The following is a 21,285-nucleotide window of genomic DNA, read 5'->3' as shown; positions in this document are numbered from 1 at the left end:
CATCAGCTGTTCACTGGAGGCTGCTTTGTGCAGTCTGACTTGAAATTCACTCAGCAGTAAGCCTCGTCCTGGCAGCCGCTGTCCTAATTCTGCCCACCCTGGGTACCAGCATATTGACTTGCAGAGGTCAGGAGAATAATAAGGGCCAGATACGTATCTGATTGTAACCATTTACACCTCCCCATCTGCCAATAAACCCTAGGGAGACAGAAGCTGCATCCGTGCCTGGAATACAAGACATCTGAAATAATTTTTCTTAAATAAATGACTCTAATGAAAACCAAATATATTTATTATCTAATTATCTATCATAGGCTTTGTGATTCTGACAGGAACCCATATTCTGCCTTTTAGCCCTCACATGGGGCCTTCAACGAGCCAGTCTTCACAAATGGCCAGAGGCTGAGAAGACTACTTCTCCTCCTTTTCTTCCTCCTTCTTTCTTCCTGAGATAGGTTCTCACTAGGTAGCCTTGGCTGTCCTTGAACTCACTATATAGACCAAGTTAGCCTTGAACTCAGAGGGATCTGCCCACCTCTGCCTCCAGAGTGCTGATTAAAGATGTGTGCCACTACACCAAGCCTATGGATTTCTTTCTAAAGACCCACCTCGATGTTCTGGCTCAGGCTCAGTAGTAGTGTCTGTGCGTTTAGCTTGGCTTGAAAGTGTTGAGCTTTCCTGTGACGGTCTGGGTGGCTTTGCTTCTCCTATGAATTGGACCTACATGGTGTATCTTTATCCACTTGGCTGGGCAGAAGCTTTGCTGCCTTGTTTTCATTTTTATTTTTTTCATGTGTGCATGTATGAGTGTACATATGCATGCGTGTGCTTGTGCCTTTGGAGGCCACAGGACATCACCTCAGGTGTTGTTCCTTAGATGCCATCTTCCACTAGCCTGGAACTCACCACGTAGACTAGGCTAGCTGGTCACCGAGCCTCACGATCCACCCTTCTGTGCCTCCCCAGCACAGGGTGACAAGCACATAGCACCATAGCTAGCCTGTTTAACATGGATTCTGGGGCTCGAACTCAGGTCCTGGTGCTTGCAAAACACCGTCTACAGACTGAGTTATCTCCTCAGCCTGCTTCTGTTTCCTAAGACCAGTGTGTAACCAGAGAAACTTGCCGTGGCTCTGCTGGGGACTCCAGTTTCTGTGCTCAGCTCCCATCGCTTTCTCTGTTGAGGAGCAGCACAGAAGCTTAGCCGTGGATTGGGGTCGGTATTAGAATCTGTTGCTGTGCAACAGATTACTCCAGAGCCTTGCAGCTTAAGGATCAGAGACTAGAAAGAACTAGCCAGATGCTCCTAGTTTTAGGGCCATGTGAAGGCTGGCATGGACCTGGGATCCACTTCTAGCTTGCTCAAACCCCTGACTTCAGCCAAGGGACCCCAGGCCCTTGCTGTCCTCACACATGGGTATAATGCATTTTGGCCATATTCACTTCTCCTCTCGTCCCTCCCTCTCACGATGGTCCCCTTCTGCTTCACAACTGGATCCTCACGGAAGGGTGGGGCCTCTTCCCAGTAGCAACCTTTAACTCCCTATAAGTGCTCAGGGATTTATCACTGCTTATAAATCCTTACGATCCATGCTCCCTCTGTGACAGAGTGTTGATAGGCCTGCAGGGCTCTTTGACTCACACAACAGCTTCTGTTCCCAAAGAGAGCAAAGAGGAGCCTGCCTCTCCTTTATTGACCCACTCTTAGAAGTTACCTCACTTTGGCCATATTCCATTTCCTCCCCAGCCACAGTAAAGAGGAGGGCCATTGGCTTCCATCTAAGCTAGAGTGCGCAAGGATTTGGGAACATGTTGTGGAACGAGACACAGATGCCCTGTGATGCTTATGCAGTAACTTCATGTCCGCCCCCTGAGGCGGAGGACCAGAGTCTTCCTGTTGAGCAGTTTCCAAGGAGGAGGAGGCTGCATCTCCGTCCTAGCAGATGAGGACCACACTGAGAGAGAGGAAGAAACGTGAAGGAACAGGACCAAGACCATCCTTGACATTTATAACAATGAAATACAGTCACACCGGAACTGGCTTAACGGTTGTCAGTCCAGCACTGCCCTTACCCTAGACTCGCAGGTGTGGGAGGGGAGGACGGCTTCGGGAGAGAGCACATGGCAACTGATTTGGAGAGAGGTGGGCCAGACGAGACCACCTAGTGTCGATGTAACCAACCGTCTTATTAAGTAAGAAACACAGAACCAATGCAAAGAAGAAAGCCAAGAGATCAGAGCTAAAAGCCTTACCCTGCAGCTAGCCTCTTAAGCCAAGAGACCTCTCCAAAAGAGAGCTACTTCCTGTGTGTTTGTCTTTATATAGTCTTTCTGTTCTGCCTTCTCATTGGTTGTAAACCCAAACACATGACTGCCTCGTCACTGCATGTCTGTAGAGACTTCCAGGTCTTCTATGGTTGGGATTGAGATTAAAGGCGTGTGTCTCCAACGCTGGCTGTATCCTTGAATACACAGAGATCTACCTAGTTCTGTCTACCAAGTGCTGGGATTAAAGGCGTGCACCACTACCGCCATGCTCTTGCTATGGCTCTAATAGCTCTGACCCCTAGGCAACTTTATTTATTAACATACAATTAAAATCACATTTCAGTACAAGTAAAATACCACCATAACCTAGTTCTGCCTGTGGCTGGGGAAAGTGCTGGAGAGAGGTTGCTGGTGTTGGGTAGTTAGAATTGTGGACTGATGTAGTTGGACACGGCAGTTTGAAAGGGATGGCAGCATGCTTTGGGGGAAGGGTATGGTGGCCCAGTGTTCTCACTAGCAAAACAGGCCAGCATTTCTGCCAAGAGCTGAGGTGAGGATGACGTACAATAATGCATCTGAAGAGCTCTGCACACCAGCCGGCACACAAAACACTGGCAGAGGGAAATAAAGACACTGGACAGGTAACTTGGTACCAAATGACACCCTGAGGAATCGGAGCATGTGGGCACTATAGGAGCAGAGCGTGGACCTCAGGACCTCATCTCATAGGAACCTTTGGGAGGGAACAGCATGCAGACCACAAAACTGAGGAAGACTTACCCATGGCATGTGCCAAGCCAGTCAGCAGTGAGAGGGGGCATCAGGACTCCAATGCTGTGATCTGAAGCATTGGTCCAGGGAAAGGGGGCATAAGTCTAGACAGGAGGGGAAGGCAGTGTCTGTGGATGTCTTTGAAAACCAGATCGACCCCGGGAGTTGCACCTCAGTAGCTGCTCTGAATGTATCTAGCAGCTGTCCACAGCGATGTTGAAGGAGTCAATGGGAGGTCCGGGTGAAGGCCCAGGCTGCACCAGAAAGGTGGGCCTGAAGCTCTGATGAGGGCCTCCCAGAGACAGTGGTCTCTCCACACAGGAGCCAATCGTCCAGAGAAATTCAGAGAGCAGATGAAAAGATGGGCAAGGGGCTCCCATTACTGAACAGGAACGTTTTGGAGCTTGTCAGGACCTTGTCTAGCCTGATGCCTCTATCTTACAAACAGGAAGCAAAGGCTCAAAGCAGAAGGGCTGCTTAGCAGGTAAAGGCTAATAGAGCCTCACTGGGCTGCGCCATACAGCACTGTGCATGTCCCCATGGCCTCCATGTCTGTGGCTCTCATCTCTGAGCCTTAAGGAAAGGAACCACAGAGGGTGAGAAGAGGTCTTGGACCAACATGTCCCCGCAGATGCCCCCACTAAACCCTTCTTCCAAGCACAGCTGTCCATGACCCCCAAGGGACAACAGACTGACTAAGATCTCTTGAACCCCAGAGCTGCTGCGCAGATGCTCCTGCCCTCAAAGTGGGGGATTGTTTGGGCCTTCAGCACCTACAGTTTTCAACTTCATGGGCCACCTACTTTCCCTCCTTATGACAGATCAGCAACAGCCAAGTGGCCAGGCCTAATGGCGTGGGCCTGTCATCCAGCCACTGAGGAGGCAGGGGTGGGAAACACGTTCACAGCCAGCTTGAGCAACAGTAAATTCAAATCTTGGCCAACATAATGAGATTAAAAAGTAAGAAGAGGCCGGGCGGTGGTGGCGCACGCCTTTAATCCCAGCACTCGGGAGGCAGAGGCCGGCGGATCTCTGTGAGTTCGAGGCCAGCCTGGGCTACCAAGTGAGTTCCAGGACAGGCGCAAAGCTATACAGAGAAACCCTGTCTCGAAAAACCAAAAAAAAAAAAAAAAAAAAAAAAAAAAAAAGTAAGAAGAGAGCTGGAAATATAGGAGAGAGGGAGAGAGAGAGAGAGAGAGAGAGAGAGAGAGAGAGAGAGAGAGCACCTGCCGAACACGTGAGAGGCCTTGGGTTCAATACCCAGAACCACAGACACAACAACAGAAGAGTGGAAACCACAGAGATTGCTGAGAGTAGACACTGATGGGGGGTGACAGATGCGTCACATAAGGGACAGAATAGTAGCCATTTACACCCATACGATGGCCATCCTACCCACACACAGCCGATGTAAGTCCTGACTATGTTGTCCGAATGATGTGGGGGACATGCTGTGCACTAAGACACTTGACAGGGACTTCCCTCCAGAGTGGTCTGGCACCAGAAGAAGCAAGCGTGGGAGGGATCACCCTGAGGACTCTGGACGTCAAGGGCTCCTCACTGGGAGAAGTGGGGGAAGGAGGCTGGAGGCTGGAGGTGAGCAGCACAACCCCCCGCCTCTGGTGCTCAGGGCCCTGAGTTCATCTCCACCACCACACAAAAAGCGGCAAGGGGGACTTGGTATTTGTTGCAAGGCTGCAGGGTGCCTGTCTCAACCAAGTCCGAAGCTCCTTAGCTTTGCTTATACAGGCATCCCATGTTCATTGAGCTCCCAAAGCACTGTCTGGGCCGGGTGTCTCAGCCTGCTTTAGAGACTGGGCACACAGAACCTGAAGGTTGAGAATGACTGTCCTGGATGGCCAGAGTCTCGGCCTGAGGAGGACCCTGAGCTCTTTCTCGGAGATCTCTATTGCCATTTCCACACCTGGGTGAATTCTGAGAGAAGGAAAACCGCTGGCCTTTATGGTGACGGTGATGCCGACGCCCAGCCAGCTATGCTTCAGTTAGTGCCACAGTGTGGCTCAGGAGCCAGCTTCGTGTGTCGCTGGGGTGGGGAACATTTCTCTGCTGTGTGGTGTTTCTCATCACTGATGCGTTCTTTGACTCCCAGGAATGAATTCAGAGCATGGACAGACATCAAGCCTGTGAAACCGATCAAAGCCAAGCCCCAGTACAAGCCCCCGGATGACAAGATGGTTCATGAGACCAGCTACAGCGCCCAGTTCAAAGGAGAGGCTAATAAGCCCACTGCAGCCGACAACAAGGCCATGGAGCGCAGAAGAATACGAAGCCTCTACAGCGAGCCCTTCAAGGAATCCCCGAAGGTGAGACAGCTCTTACTGCACAGCCTGGAGGAAGCAGAATGTGGGGCTCCGGCTAGGCCCCGGGGCTCCCGATGAATCATACCTTCCTCAGCACACAGGACCAGGGCTATCTTCAACAGGTACCTCTGTTAAGTTCCAAGGGCACACTAGAAAGGAGCATTATGGAAAGTTAGCTTAGCATTTGGCACACCAGATTCTATATTTGAGAAATGCAGAATAAAAACGACAGAGAAATCTCACTTGGGAGCTAAAGCCCCTTGTTCTGAAGGAGCTGTGCTCTGGCCTCTGAGCAACTGACCCAGCGTTGCAGCCCCTTCCCTGGCCTGGTTTGCAGCTGGCATTGGCTCCGCAGCTCCTCCTCCCAGTCCCAGCTGCCCCAGTCCCTGGAAAGGTCCCCCTTCACTCATTCTTCCCAACAGAGTGCCCAGTGTGTCACACACTCCCGTCACACTGAGTGCGAGAAGTGTCCCTGGTTATTTACTACTGAAGCAGCAGTTTCTGAATGAGGATTGGGGATTTTTTTTTTTTTTATGATAACACTACTCTACCTAACTGCATCTCAGTATGAGTTTGTTAACAGGAGAAATGTGTTGGACAGAGCTAGCAAAGTGTACTCACAAGCACACTCCCTTTGTGTCAGGCCAGACTGGGCTGGGCACATAACCACCTTTCCCATGTGTAATAGCAGAACGTGCCTGGGGACCAAAGTAACTCCAGAACATAACTGGTCGTTCTCCACCTTTGTCCTCAAGTCTAGACTCAGTTGACATTTCCATTATTCCAGGACCAGCTTGGAGCCAAGGTGACAGGTTGACCCCGTCTGTCTGGGATGCATCTAGTTTTAGCACTGAACATTTCATGGTCCTGCAAAACACCCCCCCACCCCAATCCAGGCAAATCAGGATGAGGTCAGCGGACCTGTTAGTGAATGGCCCAGCCGGGGAGGCCCAACACCAGCTCTGTCCGTCCACAAATGAAATAGGCTCCAGGATATAGGTTGGCAATGAAAGAGAGAAGATTCCAAGTGAGGAAGGAGGAAAGATTGGGGAAATTAGGGATGGTCAGCAAGCCTAGTTACTCCAGAGTTCTCTGAGAAAGGGAAGGCAAGACTCTATCTTCAGAATGAGAGGAAAGATCTAGAGGAGAGGCCTGGAAACTGGACTGCTCTGGGGAAGCAGGCTAGATCCAGCCAGAGATCGGCATACGGCTGGTAGTGCCTATCACCTGCCTGACACTTGAGTTGTTCCGAAACCACGCACTCACCACCCCAGGGATCAGCCATGGTTCATCCTCATGAATACCTACCTGCCCTCTTCAGTCTAGGACCCAGAAGGCTGAGCATCTCCTCCTCGAGATGTGCAGGGTATCTTGCACTCACTGACTGCAGCCAACCACATGCCTGAACCTGAGGCGAGCAAGGCACGACCTTCCCACAAGGAGGGACAATGGATTGATTCTGTAACCATTCTCTAGCCCACCACCTGGTCTGCTCCAGGGGAGAAATGACAGGTGAGGGTGTGGCTCCAGGCTGCCTGTGGGTTCAGACAACAGAAGCCAGATGCCCAGACACCGCTGAGATTCTGTCCTCGCTCTGCCTGTCTGCTCCGTCACCAGTCACTCGCTCCCGTTATTCTTTTGTTAGTAATGTCTTTCTCTAAATCTCCTCCCCTACTCCCTCCCTTTTGTGTTTCTGTACTTGTGCTCTGTCTGTCTGTCTCCCCATGCAGGTAGAGAAACCTAGTATTCAGAGTTCCAAACCAAAAAAGACCTCAGCGAGCCATAAGCCTCCGAGGAAGGCCAAAGACAAGCAGGTGGTGTCGGGCCAGGCTGCCAAGAAAAAGACCGCAGAGGGCCCCAGTGCCACCCAACCCGACGACAAGGAGCCAAGCAAAGAGATGAACAATAAACTGGCCGAGGCCAAAGAGTAAATGTCACTTTCCTCCTCACCCCCCCACCCCCAGCCCCTTTATTTAAACTAACAAACAAAAGGCCACAAAATGAATTAGAGACTTCCCGTCTGCCTTGGTTCTGAGTGTCCCAGGAGCCCTGTGGTTGGTTTTTTCTGAGAGGAATCATGTTTCACAGACTGAGGCCACTGCCTCTTCCTACAGGCGGCACAGCATCCAGCCAGGGCCCCCGGGACACCGGGAAGCCTTGTGCACTGGCTGTGCGCTCCCTGTGGGTCCCGGCTGGGACAGGTCTCAACTACTGCCAAGTGCAGCTCCTGGTGGAGCCGGAAGTGTCTGCTGCAAGGCCTCCTCCCCCCCCCCCCCCGCCCCCCCCCCCCCCCCCCCCCCCCCCCCCCCCCGTGCCTCCCACAGTTTGCAGCACTCGATTTTGGACTCTAGGCAAATGTTCTTTCCCAAAGTCAGTGGACGCTTGTGTGCTACCCAAGTTCAGCTTCGGCTCCAACGGTTAGAATTGGTGAAAATGTTAAAGGCAAAACAGCAACAAACCAACCTTGGCCTTACTGTCAGTGAAATGGAATTATGTCTGTTAACTAGAAGTAACCCTCTCCTGGAACCCTCTGTTAGGAGTGTGTGCCTGTGTTTCGTGCCTATCAGTCGGCTTTGAATAGTGTGTCAAGTAATAGGCCACTGGCTGGGGCCAGCCAGAAGTGGCAGAGAGTGCGTATTTGGGAAGCTGTAGATGCTGTAGAGGGAGCTCCCAGCAATGGGAGCCCACTTTTCTCTGTTTGCCCTCAGCATACTGCTGATGTTGCAGAACACCTGCCTAACCGAGACTAGTTAGGTGTACAGATGGCACATAGCATACTTACTGTGACTTTCTGTTCCTAAGATGTGCAGCTGGGGTGTGCAGACATGGCAGCAGGTACGGCGATGCACCCTCCAGCCCCGAGCTCTTGCTCTGCTTCACAGAGAGGCCAGCGTGCTGAGCATCTGGCCAGAGTGTGTGGTGAGCCCTGCTAAGGGCTTAGCAAGCATCTATGACGTTTTGATGCTTGGAATCAGCTCTTGGTGTATTACAGTGCTGCCTGTGTGTGGCAGAAGCCTCCTAGAGTTGTGTTGTAGGAATTAGGGAGTGGTTATGAAAGGAGCCCACCCTCCTTACTTATGAGGGAACCCAAAATGTCCACCAGCAATGTTCTGGTGGCGTATAGGTTGCTCCTGTCCTGGAAGTCCTTATTTGCTCAGTGTTCTGAGTAGCTGAGATGGTGCAGTTTGCTTTCTCTTGTGAGAAAAAGTGGTTCAGGGGAAGCTCTCCTGGCTTTTTCCCTCAGAAGTCCCTTCAGGTCCTTGCAGTTTGGGAAGGTGGAGCTCCCGAGCTCCGGCTCAGTTTTACTGTGCAGACAGTGAAGGTTTTGTTTGCACTGTTTGGGGCTAGTTGAGACAAGTTTGTGAATTAACTTTTGGAGCTAGTTGAGACAGGTTTGTGAATTAACTCAGCAGTGCTGTGCAAGCCCTCGTTTTTTAACAGAACAGACTAGAGATGAAGTCTTTGGCATCCCCTGATGCTGTCTTTCCCGTCTCAGGGCATGGACTGTGAGGGAGGCATGCTATAGAAGGGAGGAGACATTGATGGGTCTCATGGCCACGACTCACAGGTGTCACATGCCTGTCCAGGAATGCCTAGAGCTCTGTACTGTTTCTGGCTACCTGTTAGCCAACCTTACTGTTTACTGAGAACTCTATCAAGTGCTCCAACTGTAGCTGCCAACGCATGCTCCTCTCAAGCCCTGGCATCAGCCAGAGCTGCTGTTAGCCACACTTTGATTTCCCTGTAGAATAGCTGTGTGTTTTGTAGATCAAGTAAGTCAGAGTTTACAATGCACAGGGGATCCTCCATTCACTGTTCATGGTCTACCTTGTGCTGGGCACTGTGCCAGGCTTGGTGGGCAGACAGGTCTCTATAGTAACACACCCAGGTGCATGACTACCCTACCTGTGCTGTGACTGAGTTGAGTTGGTGTTGTGCACACTGTAGTTCGCCGTGGACCCCATAGCCTTAGGGGCTGAATTTCTTACCCTGCCCTGCCTGAGGCTTTAGATGACCTGGATAATGTCCCTTTCAAGCTGTCAATGCCCGCTCTTTCTCACACACTCACCTACGAAAACTGTTTGCAGTTCACTTTGACTCTTGAATGTTTCACTCCACTGACAAGAAACTTCTTTCGATTTCTACAGTTTACAAACAAAACTCGGCCGGTCTTGTTCTGTCTCCCAAACGTACTGGACGAAACTGACTGTGGTTCCTCAAAGTGTTTGGTGTTGTCTTTCTGCAGGTGACCATGCCAGCCCCTCATTCCGTACATTTCCCTACTGTTCCCTGTTCACCTTGGGCAAGAGGGCTGGAATGGAGACTTTTTTTTTCTTGGCCTGCCTGCAAAACTCTTTTGTGCCCAGCTTTCTTTTCTCTGCCCCAGCTCCTAGACAGCACATGAAGCTGTGACACTCTGAGGCCGAGAGGAAGTGTCTATGATTTTGTGGCCCAGGTTTTGTTGCATACCACAGATTGTCTATGTATCATGTAGTGCACACCTCTCTCGGTGCTATTTCATTCCCGCTGTTAGTAAAAGAATGACAAAAAAAAAAATTCATGTATAGCCAATTGATTGTGACGTCTTGTGGTCTGTGCTTGCTCAGAAAGCAAACAGGATTTTTCCAGTTATAAATAAATGCTAAAGACGAACACCACTTTCTTGATCGCATTTCCTTGGTGAGGCCCAGCTGAGTAGGTAAAGGAGACAGCCTTTGGCATCTGGGCCTCTTTGTGCAAGATGAGCTGTGCCCTGCAGTTTTCCCGGGGTCCCCATAATGCAGCTTGCCTCTTTTAGATTGCCTCTCAGGTACTAATTGCAAGCAGTCAGAGCTAAATGTTGGGAAAGGAGAAGATGGACCTGGAGATGCCCTGGCTAACAAGGTAGTGTAATGTTTTCATGCCATGTCCCTGGAACGGTGACCGCCTGCGCCCGCCTGCGCCACTCACCGCCTCACGGGGTGAGAAGCTGCCCTCTAATGCTCCCCTTCCTGTGGCCAGCAGCGGGGTCGTCCTGGCCTTTTCTCCTTGCAGGGGGACAGAGACGCCTTCACTTGCTCGTCTAAGTTGCACCCAGGGGTTGGCTCACTGTGTCGTGCATGTACCTGACATGGGGATGAAAAAAGTAGCAGCAAGAGTGACTCAGACGAGGACCCAGTGAGTCAGGGGACTTGGAAGCTCGAGTGGAGAGCAGGTTTTCCTGTGGGGGTGGGAAATAACGGAAAGCTTCCTGTCAGAGGGCGCTAAGGAGGGGGGCAGGGTAGAGGTACTCTGGGCATCTGGGCCAGGTCTCAAGGCAAGGGAGTAGATTCAGGGATGGGAGGGTGGGGTCGGGGGAGAACCGTATTAGCTCACTTTGTTGTCCTTCTGGTAAAGCAGGAGACAAAGACTTTGCTCTCATGATTCCTCCAACATGTGTCGATTGGATACTATTGTGTGCCAGGCTCTGTGCTGGGCACTAGGGGAGCCAGGAGACTGAGACCATACCTCTGATCACAGTGGGCATGAAGGAGGAGTCTGTTCTAGCTGGTTCCATGGATGATGAGAAAGGACTCAGCAGATGGGTAGGTGTTGATTGGGTGAACAGAATGGAACACACCCAAGGCATGCCAAACAGAGGGATGTGCCCAAGCCAAGGTGTGGAGGGGTCATGAACCTGATGAGCTCAGGTTCTGGGGATAGTCCACTTGGGGGCGGGAGTGGCAAAGACTGGAGAGTGCAGAGTTCCCTGGTAGAAAGGCCTAGTGTTACATTACGGTGGCTACTAACTGGGGGCTCCATTCCACCTGCCCAGGTTGCAGCCATGCCCTGCATGCTTCTGCCATCATGCTTTTGCCTCACCATGCCACAGCCACAGATCCTTTGTCATGCTATCCCAGGAGCCCTAGGGTGATGCTTCTGTTCTATGCTGGCCCTACTTCTGAGTTTGGGAATGCAGTGTCAAAAATCAATCTAGGGTATTAATATTTTAAAATCACTATATATTTGTATTCAACCATCATTACTTTTATATGAGGCAGGATATACACAAAAAAAAAAAATGCTCAGTAACTAAAGATAGAGATGTCTATTAGTTATCTCTCCTCCCAGTTAAGGGAGACTAAATAGGATTGGGAGATAGATCAGGAGAGAACAGAGTTGCAAACAGTGGCAAAGGAGAGAAAGGGAGAATTAAAAATACACATCAGGACACCCAGAGTAAGCCCAGACAGTGAGAGAAGAGATGCACTCAGAACCAGACTGGCAGGAACTGTCCCAGAGAAGAGCTGGGAGGGTAGGACAGCCTGACCTGCTTGACCTGTACCATCAAGGTGAGCCGGTTCAACACCACACACCTGTGGCTCCTGCCACTGCCCAGAGGCCCCCAGCACATGAATCGACACATCACTTACATATCTCCATATGTCTTATTCATATCACTTTCCTAAGACAACCAACAACTAAACCAGACATGTAGTTTTAGAACAGGCCACTGTTGCTACATTGGTTAGAAATGTGTTTCAATTCTTGCTTCAAATATATATATATATATGGTGCAATTCCACCCAGCGTCAATCCCACCTCATAAAGGCTGTGGACCCCTGTAGTACCTCGTGCTGGCTTCAAGGGCCATTTATTGCTCAAGTATATTAGCAGCTCACATTTCAGGTATCCACGTTTCAGGGTGCAACCTGTGGGCCACCTGCAGTTAAAGCAGGCCTCTGCTCCCTAAAACCCCAGTCACCAGCACAGCCTGGGCAATGGCTGGGACAGCTGAGGCCATGGAGACCACAGAAGCGGCCCTCTCCTGGACTACACTTCACAGTCAGGCAGGTACCCCAGGTTCTTGTCCCACCACCGACAGGGCTGACAGTGTCCCCTGACATTCAGGCCACCCTACCTGCCGTAGCAGGAGAGCTTGGGCATTTTCTCAGGAAGTTTGGCTGAGATGGAAAGGGCCTCAGACACTGTGGCGCTGGCAGCTGGCATCTGGGTCTTCCCCAGCCCCTTCGAGTCTTTGTACCTTTCTCTGGAAGGAGAGACACTAATACTCACCTCAGGAGAACAAAGTGATGCCAATGTAAGGGACATGGACACTAGACAGATTGTTTCAGTACTGTGTGGTACTGGGACCGTGTGTGATGACTTTCTCATTGATAGAAAGAAAAGCAGCTAACTGAGAACTAGTTATACAAGCCTGAAGGAGAAAAACACTCCAAACACAACTGCTTTGAAAGAATTCAACTATTGGATTCTTTGGAGTCTATGGACTGAATAACATCCAAGTGATTCATGCTTCAATTGTTTACAAAGCATTCTTCCTGTGAGCGCCAGGAGGCAGGTAACAGATGAGGCAGGGAAGCTCAAAGGGGAAAGCCCTGGACAGCTTGGCTCAGCCTGAGAAACAGGAAGCGTAGGGCTGGCTGGGATGAATCAGGTTCCCAACAAGGGGGACCCTTAAGGAAAATTACAACTAAGCACACAACATCACACTGTGGCTGGGCCATCGCAAGCCCTCCAGCGAGCTTGCCCAGCATTTTCTTTAGATATTGGGATCTGATGCAAACTGGAGAAAGTCAGAATTGGACCAAGTCTTCGCACTCCTGTTACAAACTGTGCGAAGAATCCAGAGCATGTTCCGTTCCTAAGCAACACATTTGGTATTGGAGGAGCCAAAATAAAGCAGGCATCTGACACCTGCCGCTGCAGACTGAAGGCCACTCCTTGGTGCTGTTTATTTCCAACATGGAGTTGAGCTGAAATGTCTGTCTCTGTCCTCAAGTGAGTGGTTTGGCCACTTGCTCATGAGGCATCATACTTAGCTGTCTCAACAGATGGCCTCAGGCGTCTTAGCTGGGGCCCAGGAAATTTCGGGTACATAGAGAAGCCAATTGTTGCCACTGCTGTGGGCCGATGCTGCTGGAGGGTTCTCTAGGGCTTGCAAGTCTGACCATGTCATCCCCTGCTTTGAAACCATCGGCTCCGGCTCCCACGGCCTGCGGAAGCTCGTTCTCAGTCACCACGCTGCTTCTCACCTCCATGCCTTCCCCACGCTGTCCCTCCTACCCAGAATGCCCTTCTCCTGCTTCTCACCTGGCTAACTCATCCTTCAAGACTCGGCTCAGGGGACCGCTCCAGGAAGCCTTGCCTGCACCTTCCAGGCTGGGTAAGATGCTCCCTGTGTGTATCTTCATCATGGAACTCATCACATGTCCTGTGTCATCAGCTCGTATGTGTGTGTGTGTGTCCTGCCCCCTGCCCCCTCCTCCTCCCCAACACTGGATCATGCTTCTCCAGGGGAAGGGTTAGCTCCTTCTGTCATGTGTGTCCTTGCCCAATGTCTACCCCAGAGAATGTCTTCTGAAGTGTTTTTTGAGTGAATACTGAGTGAGCGGGTGGGTGAGTGACCATGATCACCGTGTGTCCCGCCTCCACCATGGTGCCTCCACAAGGCTTCTTTGTTCTGCTGATAACGTCCCCTGCTCATAAGAAGGGGGTAGTTGTGGCACACAGGCCATGGCAACAACGAAGTAGAGATCAGCAGCTTTCATGATGGCCAGCCTCCGTTGGGGTCAGCATCCCTTTGCCCTTGATGTAGCCACCTTTTCCATGCAGTCTTAACTTCAGAAAATCACGAGCTCTCAGATGCAGAGTAATCGTAAGTGATGGCCTTATCCCATTGCCTGCCCAGGGCAGGACCCTTCTCTCTGGCACAACAGAAAGGTGTTCTCCCTCTGCTACCCAGGTGGCTCGGAGTTTGAGGCAGCAGCCCTGGTTTCAAATCGAAGCTCTGATGTTTGCTAGCTGTGTGACATGGCTGAGTGCTAGAATTTCATAAGGCCTCAAGGAGACTGAAGTTCTAGTTACCTTACCCTCCGAATTGATGTGGTATCCAAATTCGGGAAGTGCACATTGGGCCGTCCAGGAGTAGTGTGGTCTTGGAATCTGTTTGGTGCTGGAGCTTGGAGGAGGCAGGTGGGAAGAGCGCTCACAGCCAGGACGCCTTTCACCTGTCTCTGGTTCGCCTCTCTACCCTGTTACATCCTGAGTGGCTGATGGGGCCGAATGGAAGGTGGAACGCCTTTGGCCATAGTTTAATTCCTGTTGCTTTGCTGCGGACCACTTCCCTCTCACACCCACAAACAGTGTGGCAGCTTCAGCCACCTGAGGGAACGCCTCCCTCTACAGCAGGCCTGAGATCCAGCCTATCTAGAGATGGCTCTCACGGCCCCACCCCTCTCCAGCCCTCCATGGATGCCCTCCTCTCCGAGCGCCTCTGTAAATCACCCGTACAGATTCCAGTCTCGCAATTATAAATTCTTTTACATTGATCCTCTCTAAACACCCGGAACCGACCTTGATTAATTGCCGAAGACCCGATCCTTTGCTTTACATTGGGGCAGGGAGCAGAAAAAAATCAGTTTCTAAGTTCCCAGGAGCACGGAGTTAGATAAGAGCTGAGCTATCTTTGTCTGACAGCCTTAGTCCCGTGCATTATTTTTTTTAAGTGCCATTAGCAGGATTATCAGGTTCTTGGCAACCCGTTCACAGGATCAATCCTGCCCTTGACTTTGCCTTTTTAGAGTTAACATAACCAAATATGGTTTTTAATAATACTTCTTATATATACAACTGGGAATTTATTTCATTCTTAGAAGATCAAATCTAGAAAAGATGTTCAATGATTTTTAAATGAATGAGTAAATACATTTAGAGGGCCACTTAGCCACTTGGCCTAACTTGACTTCGGAGGCTCACGCCCACATGGAGAGGAAGAGGTCCAGAGCTGTAGAGGGCCCTGGGATCCAGGACTCTGCTCCTGGACAGACTCTGTCTGGCCAGCTCACAGGAAAGGAACAAACACTGATTTTTTTTACATCACTTGTTCCCGTCATCAGGTTCTTTACAGATAAAGAAATCTAAACTCAGTGATTAAGTGACAAAATCCCACAACTTGTCATCATGAGCCTGGGTTTGAAGTCAGTGGTTGATGCTGCAGCTCATTCTTGGTCCAGCCTCTGGATGCAGCCAGGACTCCAGCTATCACAGAACACCTGCACCTCCCGTAACTACCGTGACCTTCCACGTGGAGGCCATGGGTTCTCAGCCACACTGGGGGTGGGCACACTCCCCTGGGAGTAAGCCTTGTGGAGGCAGCATCTCCCTTCCTACCTGTGATTCCAGCTGCTCTTCCATGTGCTGAGCCACCGTGGGTGGACTCTGCCCGGCTGGTGTCCCCACTGCTACTGTGCTCAGGTAGGGCTTATGGTGCCAACAGGGCTGGCCCTTGGGCCCGGAAGCTGCTGCTTCTCAGAGCTCTTTTCTCTGTAAGGGTGTTGCAAACTGGAAGTAAACTTGTGGGGGTTGCACGATCTGGCCTGGGAGATTCAGGAAGCGCTGGGGAGAAGGGGCACTGAGCCGGCACTTCCTGGGATCTGTTCTAGAAGGTGCACTTCTCAGGAGATGCAGTTGGGAGATCAGAGCTGAGACCTACAGAGGTCATCAGCTCCAGCCAGGACTAGTCAGTGGCCACACAAACAAACTCGGTTCTGAGGCTGCAGATGTATTTGGGTCTCTGTATTCGAAGAGAAAGGCGAACTCCTCCATGGAGTCCTGGCATTGCTTTTACTGTGGGCAACACTAGACAGCTTATGCTTCCCCTCTGAGCCTCCTTTCCTCTTCTGGAAAATGCAAGTGAGAACAATCCCAAGCTGCAGGCCCGGCATTTGAAAACCGAAGGCTGTGTCATCTGGAAGATTCTCTTAAACTGAGACATCAGGGTTGAAGAGAACCAGAGATCCCGAGGCAAGCATAGCTAGGAAAATGTGCGCGTCCTACACACGTGGTTGTTAGAATTTGGTCTTGTGCAAGCTGGATTTTAGCTCCTCGTTTAGGATGCCAACTCTACTGAGTGCCAGCCCGTGCCACAGCTCCCGGGTTCCCAACTATATTCAGTGGCCACACACTCAGTAGGCATGTGTGAAATGTTAGAGGAAGGGAAGAAAGGAGCAAAATCAGGAAGGGAGGGGAGCAGCAAGCATCATCCACGCCCTTAGAGGGTCCACTCTAGAGACAGCTACTGCGTAGTTATCGCCCGCCCGATGGGAGGGGCAGCTGCAGAGAACTTGAGGGCCTGGCGTGGGAGTTGGAGAGAGTCTCACTGGGTAGGCGGCCCAAGGACTGAATCTTCACCCCTGAGGAGGCTCTCCTAGCCAGGTAGTCGGGGAGAGCAGGGAGGCTGGTTGGTAAGGGTGACATCAGAGATAAGGAGTTGTGTCCTGTTTGGAGGCCATGTCTGTGGCCTCGCTCTCAGTTCTGAGCTCTGGCCCTGAGTGGTGGGAGCCGACTGAGACCCATAAAGGATAGTAGTCTGAAGGGTGAAGGCAACTGAGCTCTTGGCTGTGGGGTATGTGCTACCCAGAGGAGCTGGGATAAGAACACAGGTGCTGTCTCTCCTGGGGTAGACAGGGTGGTGGTCCCAAGTGTTAAACACAAGTGACTGTCCAAGTCTAACCACTGAGATGCCAAGGCGTGGATTGTGTCACTAGGGAATACGGACCCAAGCCAGAGCACTAAAGGCAGCTAGGGCCCAGGAAGATGCCAGAAGAGAGCCTGGAGACCTGATGGCCCCACGTACCTTTAGTCTGGCTATGTGGGGCTATGCTTTCATGGAGCAGAGAGGGAAGGCTTCCTAGCAAAGTTAGGTCTTTGATCCTAGAGAGAATGTTGAGTCTGTTTGAAGAGACAGGAGCGAATCAGGGTTAGGGCCAGGCAGGGCTGGTACGGTTCCTGTTCATTGGTGGTGGCGTCGTGTTCCGAGCGTGTGTCTGGGACTGCTCTGGGCACAGCCTGGGTCTCACTTCTGTGCTCCTGGCACAGGCCTAATAGAGTGGACACTCCACAGAGGTTGTCCAATGAGTAGATAAAGAGGAAAAAAATCGGAGAACAAAGAGAAGGCCACACCCCGTCTATTGTTGTCCTGCTGTGTCTGCCGGAGACTGAAGTGAAGATAAACAAAACATAGCCCACGGTCTATCATCGGGAGAGGCGGACAATTACCAGACAACAGGGTGATTACCAGGGAGAGGCTCCCACCATATCCTGGCAGAGAGAGAGAGAGAGAGAGAGAGAGAGAGAGAGAGAGAGTAGGAGAACCCTCCTCCTCATCTCCATGGATCCTTCCTGAGAATGAGAATGATGAGCCTTCCAAAGACGGTTTCCTTGGCAATGCCCCTTGGGTGCTGCATTTCCCGTCTCTGAGTTTGTAACTATTGTACCCAGGAAATGTGAGCATGTGTGTGGTGACCCTGGAAGCCAGCAGTGAAGGGACAAAGCTATGATGTCAGCCTGTCTGCTACCCACCGGCTGCAGGGTGCTGTGGCATGCTTGGCCTGGCCCCCGCTCTTAAGATCCTTTGCTCCAGCTGTGCGTCCAATTCTGCCCACTCACCAAGGTGCTGGAAGGATCATATTTTTGAGCCCAGCTTGCTGTCCATTACCTGCAAGGCCGTGGGAGGAACTGCTTGTCCCTCCTCACCAGATAAGGAAGTCTCTCTTTGGGCGGCCGCTCACCAAACACAGCCTGTGTTTCAGGACTCACATGGTGAGCAGTCTACCAGCCAATCCCTTTTATAGGTTAGGAGATCAAGGCTTAGAGGATGATGTGCCCATGGCGTCAGCCCATGGCTAGGAAGGAGCTGGGTCAGAATTGGAGTTCTTCTGGCCTTGGGCCAGCTCTTGCCCATTTCCCTCTGAGTGTGTTTTTTACATTATGTAAAACAGTAAAGTAGGGTTGACACAGCCCAGCGCGCAGCTATTGCTCAGTTGATGAAGGTCTTTTTCTCCCTCTGTGTTTTTCCTGGACAGGATTCTATGCAAACCAGGCACATTGCCCTGTGGCTGGTACATCAGGAAGAAATCTAGGAAGAAGGAGGATTAGGCTTGGGGGGGTGGGGGAGTGGGGGCAGAAACCAGTGGCAGCCAGTGCAGCCCCGGGCAGGACTCAGCAGCCTGACTTCTAGATTCTGGTTTTTGGTGTGTGTGTGTGTGTGTGTGTGTGTGTGTGTGTGTGTGTGTGTGTGTGTGTAGAGAGAGAAAGAGGGAGAGAGAGAGAGAGAGAGAGAGAGAGAGAGAGAGAGAGAGAGAGAGAGAGATTGGTTATTTGGTGAGGTTTTTGGTTTGTTTGTTGTTTTTTGAAACAAGATTTCCCTCTGTGACCCAAGCCTAACATGTGTCCTTGGATGGCTTTGAACTCAAAGCAATCCTCCTGCCTCAGCCTCCCCAGTGCTGGGATTACAGGCACATACCACCACACACATTTTCACTCCAAATTCTGGGAGAATGGATCCAGTGCCACTGTGCTCTAGAGGCAGTGACAGTCTCCATGGAAACAAGAGGCAGAGAGTGACGTGTCTGAGACTCGATGTCGCCTACAGCCTTGAAACGTCAATTTGAAATAGGAGAGCCCAGCACAGAAAGGATTCTTGTGCATCCACTCACCGGACAAACCTCAGCCTATAGTTTGACCTTGTCTATGAGTGAGGTGCTGTTTAAGATGCAGAGGATACAATTGTGAGCAAAATGTCCTCTGGACACGTCCAGATAGCATGGGAACCATTAACCCAAGAGAGTATACAAGTAATTGACTAAGAAAAGGAATGGAGAGAGCTGGCGGCCCCCTGTGGCCATGACTGGGGTCAGAGCAGGTTCCCCAGTGCAGCTGCAGCGAGCTGAGAAAGGGGTGCAGGATGAGTGGGGTGCAGGATGAGTGGGCATTATTTGGGTGAAGAGGGAAGGGAGTGTTGGGGGGAGGGCGCTGGAGACTTAGCCAAGGACAAAGGTCACAGGAAGGCCCACCTTTCCCCAGGGATCTGTGGGAGTTGAAGGAGATAAACCATTATTACAATTACCCACCCTGCCTCCCAGGGATGGGTGTGTCTGTGTCATTTGCCCAAGCACTTCACAAACACAGTTCAGCTTCCCAGTAGCGGTCCTCTGTTTTTCTGCCATGGCAGTCCCTGATAACCGGTATCCCATTTTACAGGTGAGGAAACCGAGGCCCATGTGGTTCAGTAATTGTTCAAGACCTCTCAGGCAATAAGCAGCCCTGAAAGGCAGATGAGGCCAGCCTGTCTGTCTCACTTCCGGAGATTTGCGCTGTGGGGCCCCCAGGCCGGGCGGTAGAAGGACCACATGGAAGATGTGAAGCTGGCCCAGGGTGGCAGATTCAGTTGTACAGACTGTCCTACCCAAGGGCAGGAGCCATTCACTTTATTAGCCCATCACCTCCCAGCTTCCATTGGAGGGACCCTTTGTCCCTTGCAAACAGCACTGTGAGTGTATCCCAGCTGCCCCAGAGGTCACAGAGGAAGGCTGGCAGAGGTGGCAGAGCCACACAGACATAGTGAGGGCTCACGATACCCCATGAGGGCGGTTCTGCTCATGGGAAACCCTGTCAAAACCAACCTGATTTTCTTTCTTTTTTTTTTTTTTTTTCTTTTTTTTTGGTTTTTCAAGACAGGGTTTCTCTGTGTAGCTTTGCGCCTTTCCTGGAACTCACTTGGTAGCCCAGGCTGGCCTCGAACTCACAGAGATCCGCCTGGCTCTGCCTCCCGAGTGCTGGGATTAAAGGCGTGCGCCACCACCGCCCGGCCAACCTGATTTTCAAAAGCAATGCCTAATCTGTAAAAGTAAGAAAACCAAATATCCAGCAAAAAGTAACAGCCTCCTTTTAAGGAAGATCTATGTTTCGATTCTTCTAAATAATTCAACCTAAATCATAAATAACTTAAGTGAAGCACAAGACTCCAGCAGCTTGATAGGCTATAAATGTTCCATCGCTGGTTACGAACTTCGTAAAACTATCTCAGGTTATTTAACTTGAAATGGCATGTCTCATTTAACAAAGAAATGGCTGGCTTAGAAACAGTTTGCGCTGGTGGGGCCAGGCCTCAGCCAGAAGCCTCTCTTCCCGTGTAAGCCAGCAGACATTCTGGGACACACTTATTTCTGCTTCGTCTTGAAGGACAACAGACACCGGGCGAGTGGCAGCTGTTCAACAATGTTTAAACGTGTATATCTGCTTGTTTTTATTTTTACCTACTTATTTGAGACACGGCCTCACTGTATAGCCCTGGTTGTCCTAGAAGTCAACCAGATTGGCCCCAAACTCAGAGATCTGTCTGCCTCTGCCTCCCAAGTGCTGGAATTGAAGGTGTGAGCCGCCAAACACCTGGCATTATCTGCTTATTCTTGTGTGGCACTCACCAGAGTGTTGAGGGTACAGCACAGAAGTTTACTTTTGCCTTTTGCCAATGGGGAGAACAGAGCATCCCACTGTTTGGACTGTATATCGGGAAGTTGCTTACCTTTCCAGCCTGACAGGACAGTTCAGTCCCCAGAGCCTCTTTTGATCCCAGATTTCACTTCTGATAAAATATCAGACACACACTCGGGTTTTCCTTAAAAGTGTCATAAGCCAGAATGTGATTTTGGTTTTGTGTTTTGAGATAAGGTTTCACATAGCCCAGGCTAGCCTCCAACTTTTAATGTAGTTAGGATAACCTTGAACTCGCAATCCTCCTGCCACCTCCTCCTCCAACCAAGTACTGGGTTATAAACCCGGGCCTCCCATGTCTAGTTTATACAGTGCTTGGATGGAGTCCAGGCTTTGTGCATGCCAGGCAAACACTACCAACTGAGTGATAATTCCAATTCCCCAGAAGAATTTTTTAAATTATTTGTTTATGTCTTGATTCTATTTGCAAAATTTACATAAGAAAAAATAATTTATAAATATAACTTAATTATTCCATTACACGCTTTATATTGGAGTAACAAAGCTAATTTAGATGGTCTAATTTACCAAACTACCTTGAACTTTTGAATTAAATCTACACAGACTGTTCCTAAAGCTAATAACAAAAAAGACAGACAGACAGACAGAT

The 21,285-nt window shown here is 50.6% G+C and overlaps 1 protein-coding gene across 2 annotated transcripts in view; it reads left to right on the top strand.

The window, feature by feature from the left end:
* Map6 (microtubule associated protein 6) overlaps positions 1–21,285 on the top strand; it is a 76,611-nt gene that overhangs the window by 51,617 nt on the left and 3,709 nt on the right. The window contains exons 2-3 of one of the 2 annotated variants that reach the window (XM_052712167.1): positions 5,150–5,363; positions 7,091–7,287. In XM_052712167.1, coding sequence (XP_052568127.1) covers positions 5,150–5,363; positions 7,091–7,287 — 411 coding nt within the window. The remainder of the gene's footprint in view (positions 1–5,149; positions 5,364–7,090; positions 7,288–21,285) is intronic. The other variant, XM_052712168.1, reaches the window with a different exon arrangement.

This window comes from Peromyscus californicus, unplaced genomic scaffold (assembly GCF_007827085.1).
Source record: "Peromyscus californicus insignis strain IS unplaced genomic scaffold, ASM782708v3 Scaffold_4__1_contigs__length_199733344, whole genome shotgun sequence".
NCBI lineage: Eukaryota > Metazoa > Chordata > Mammalia > Rodentia > Cricetidae > Peromyscus > Peromyscus californicus.
Note: the sequence above shows the minus strand (reverse complement) of the source record. Positions and strands in the feature narration are given on the sequence as shown.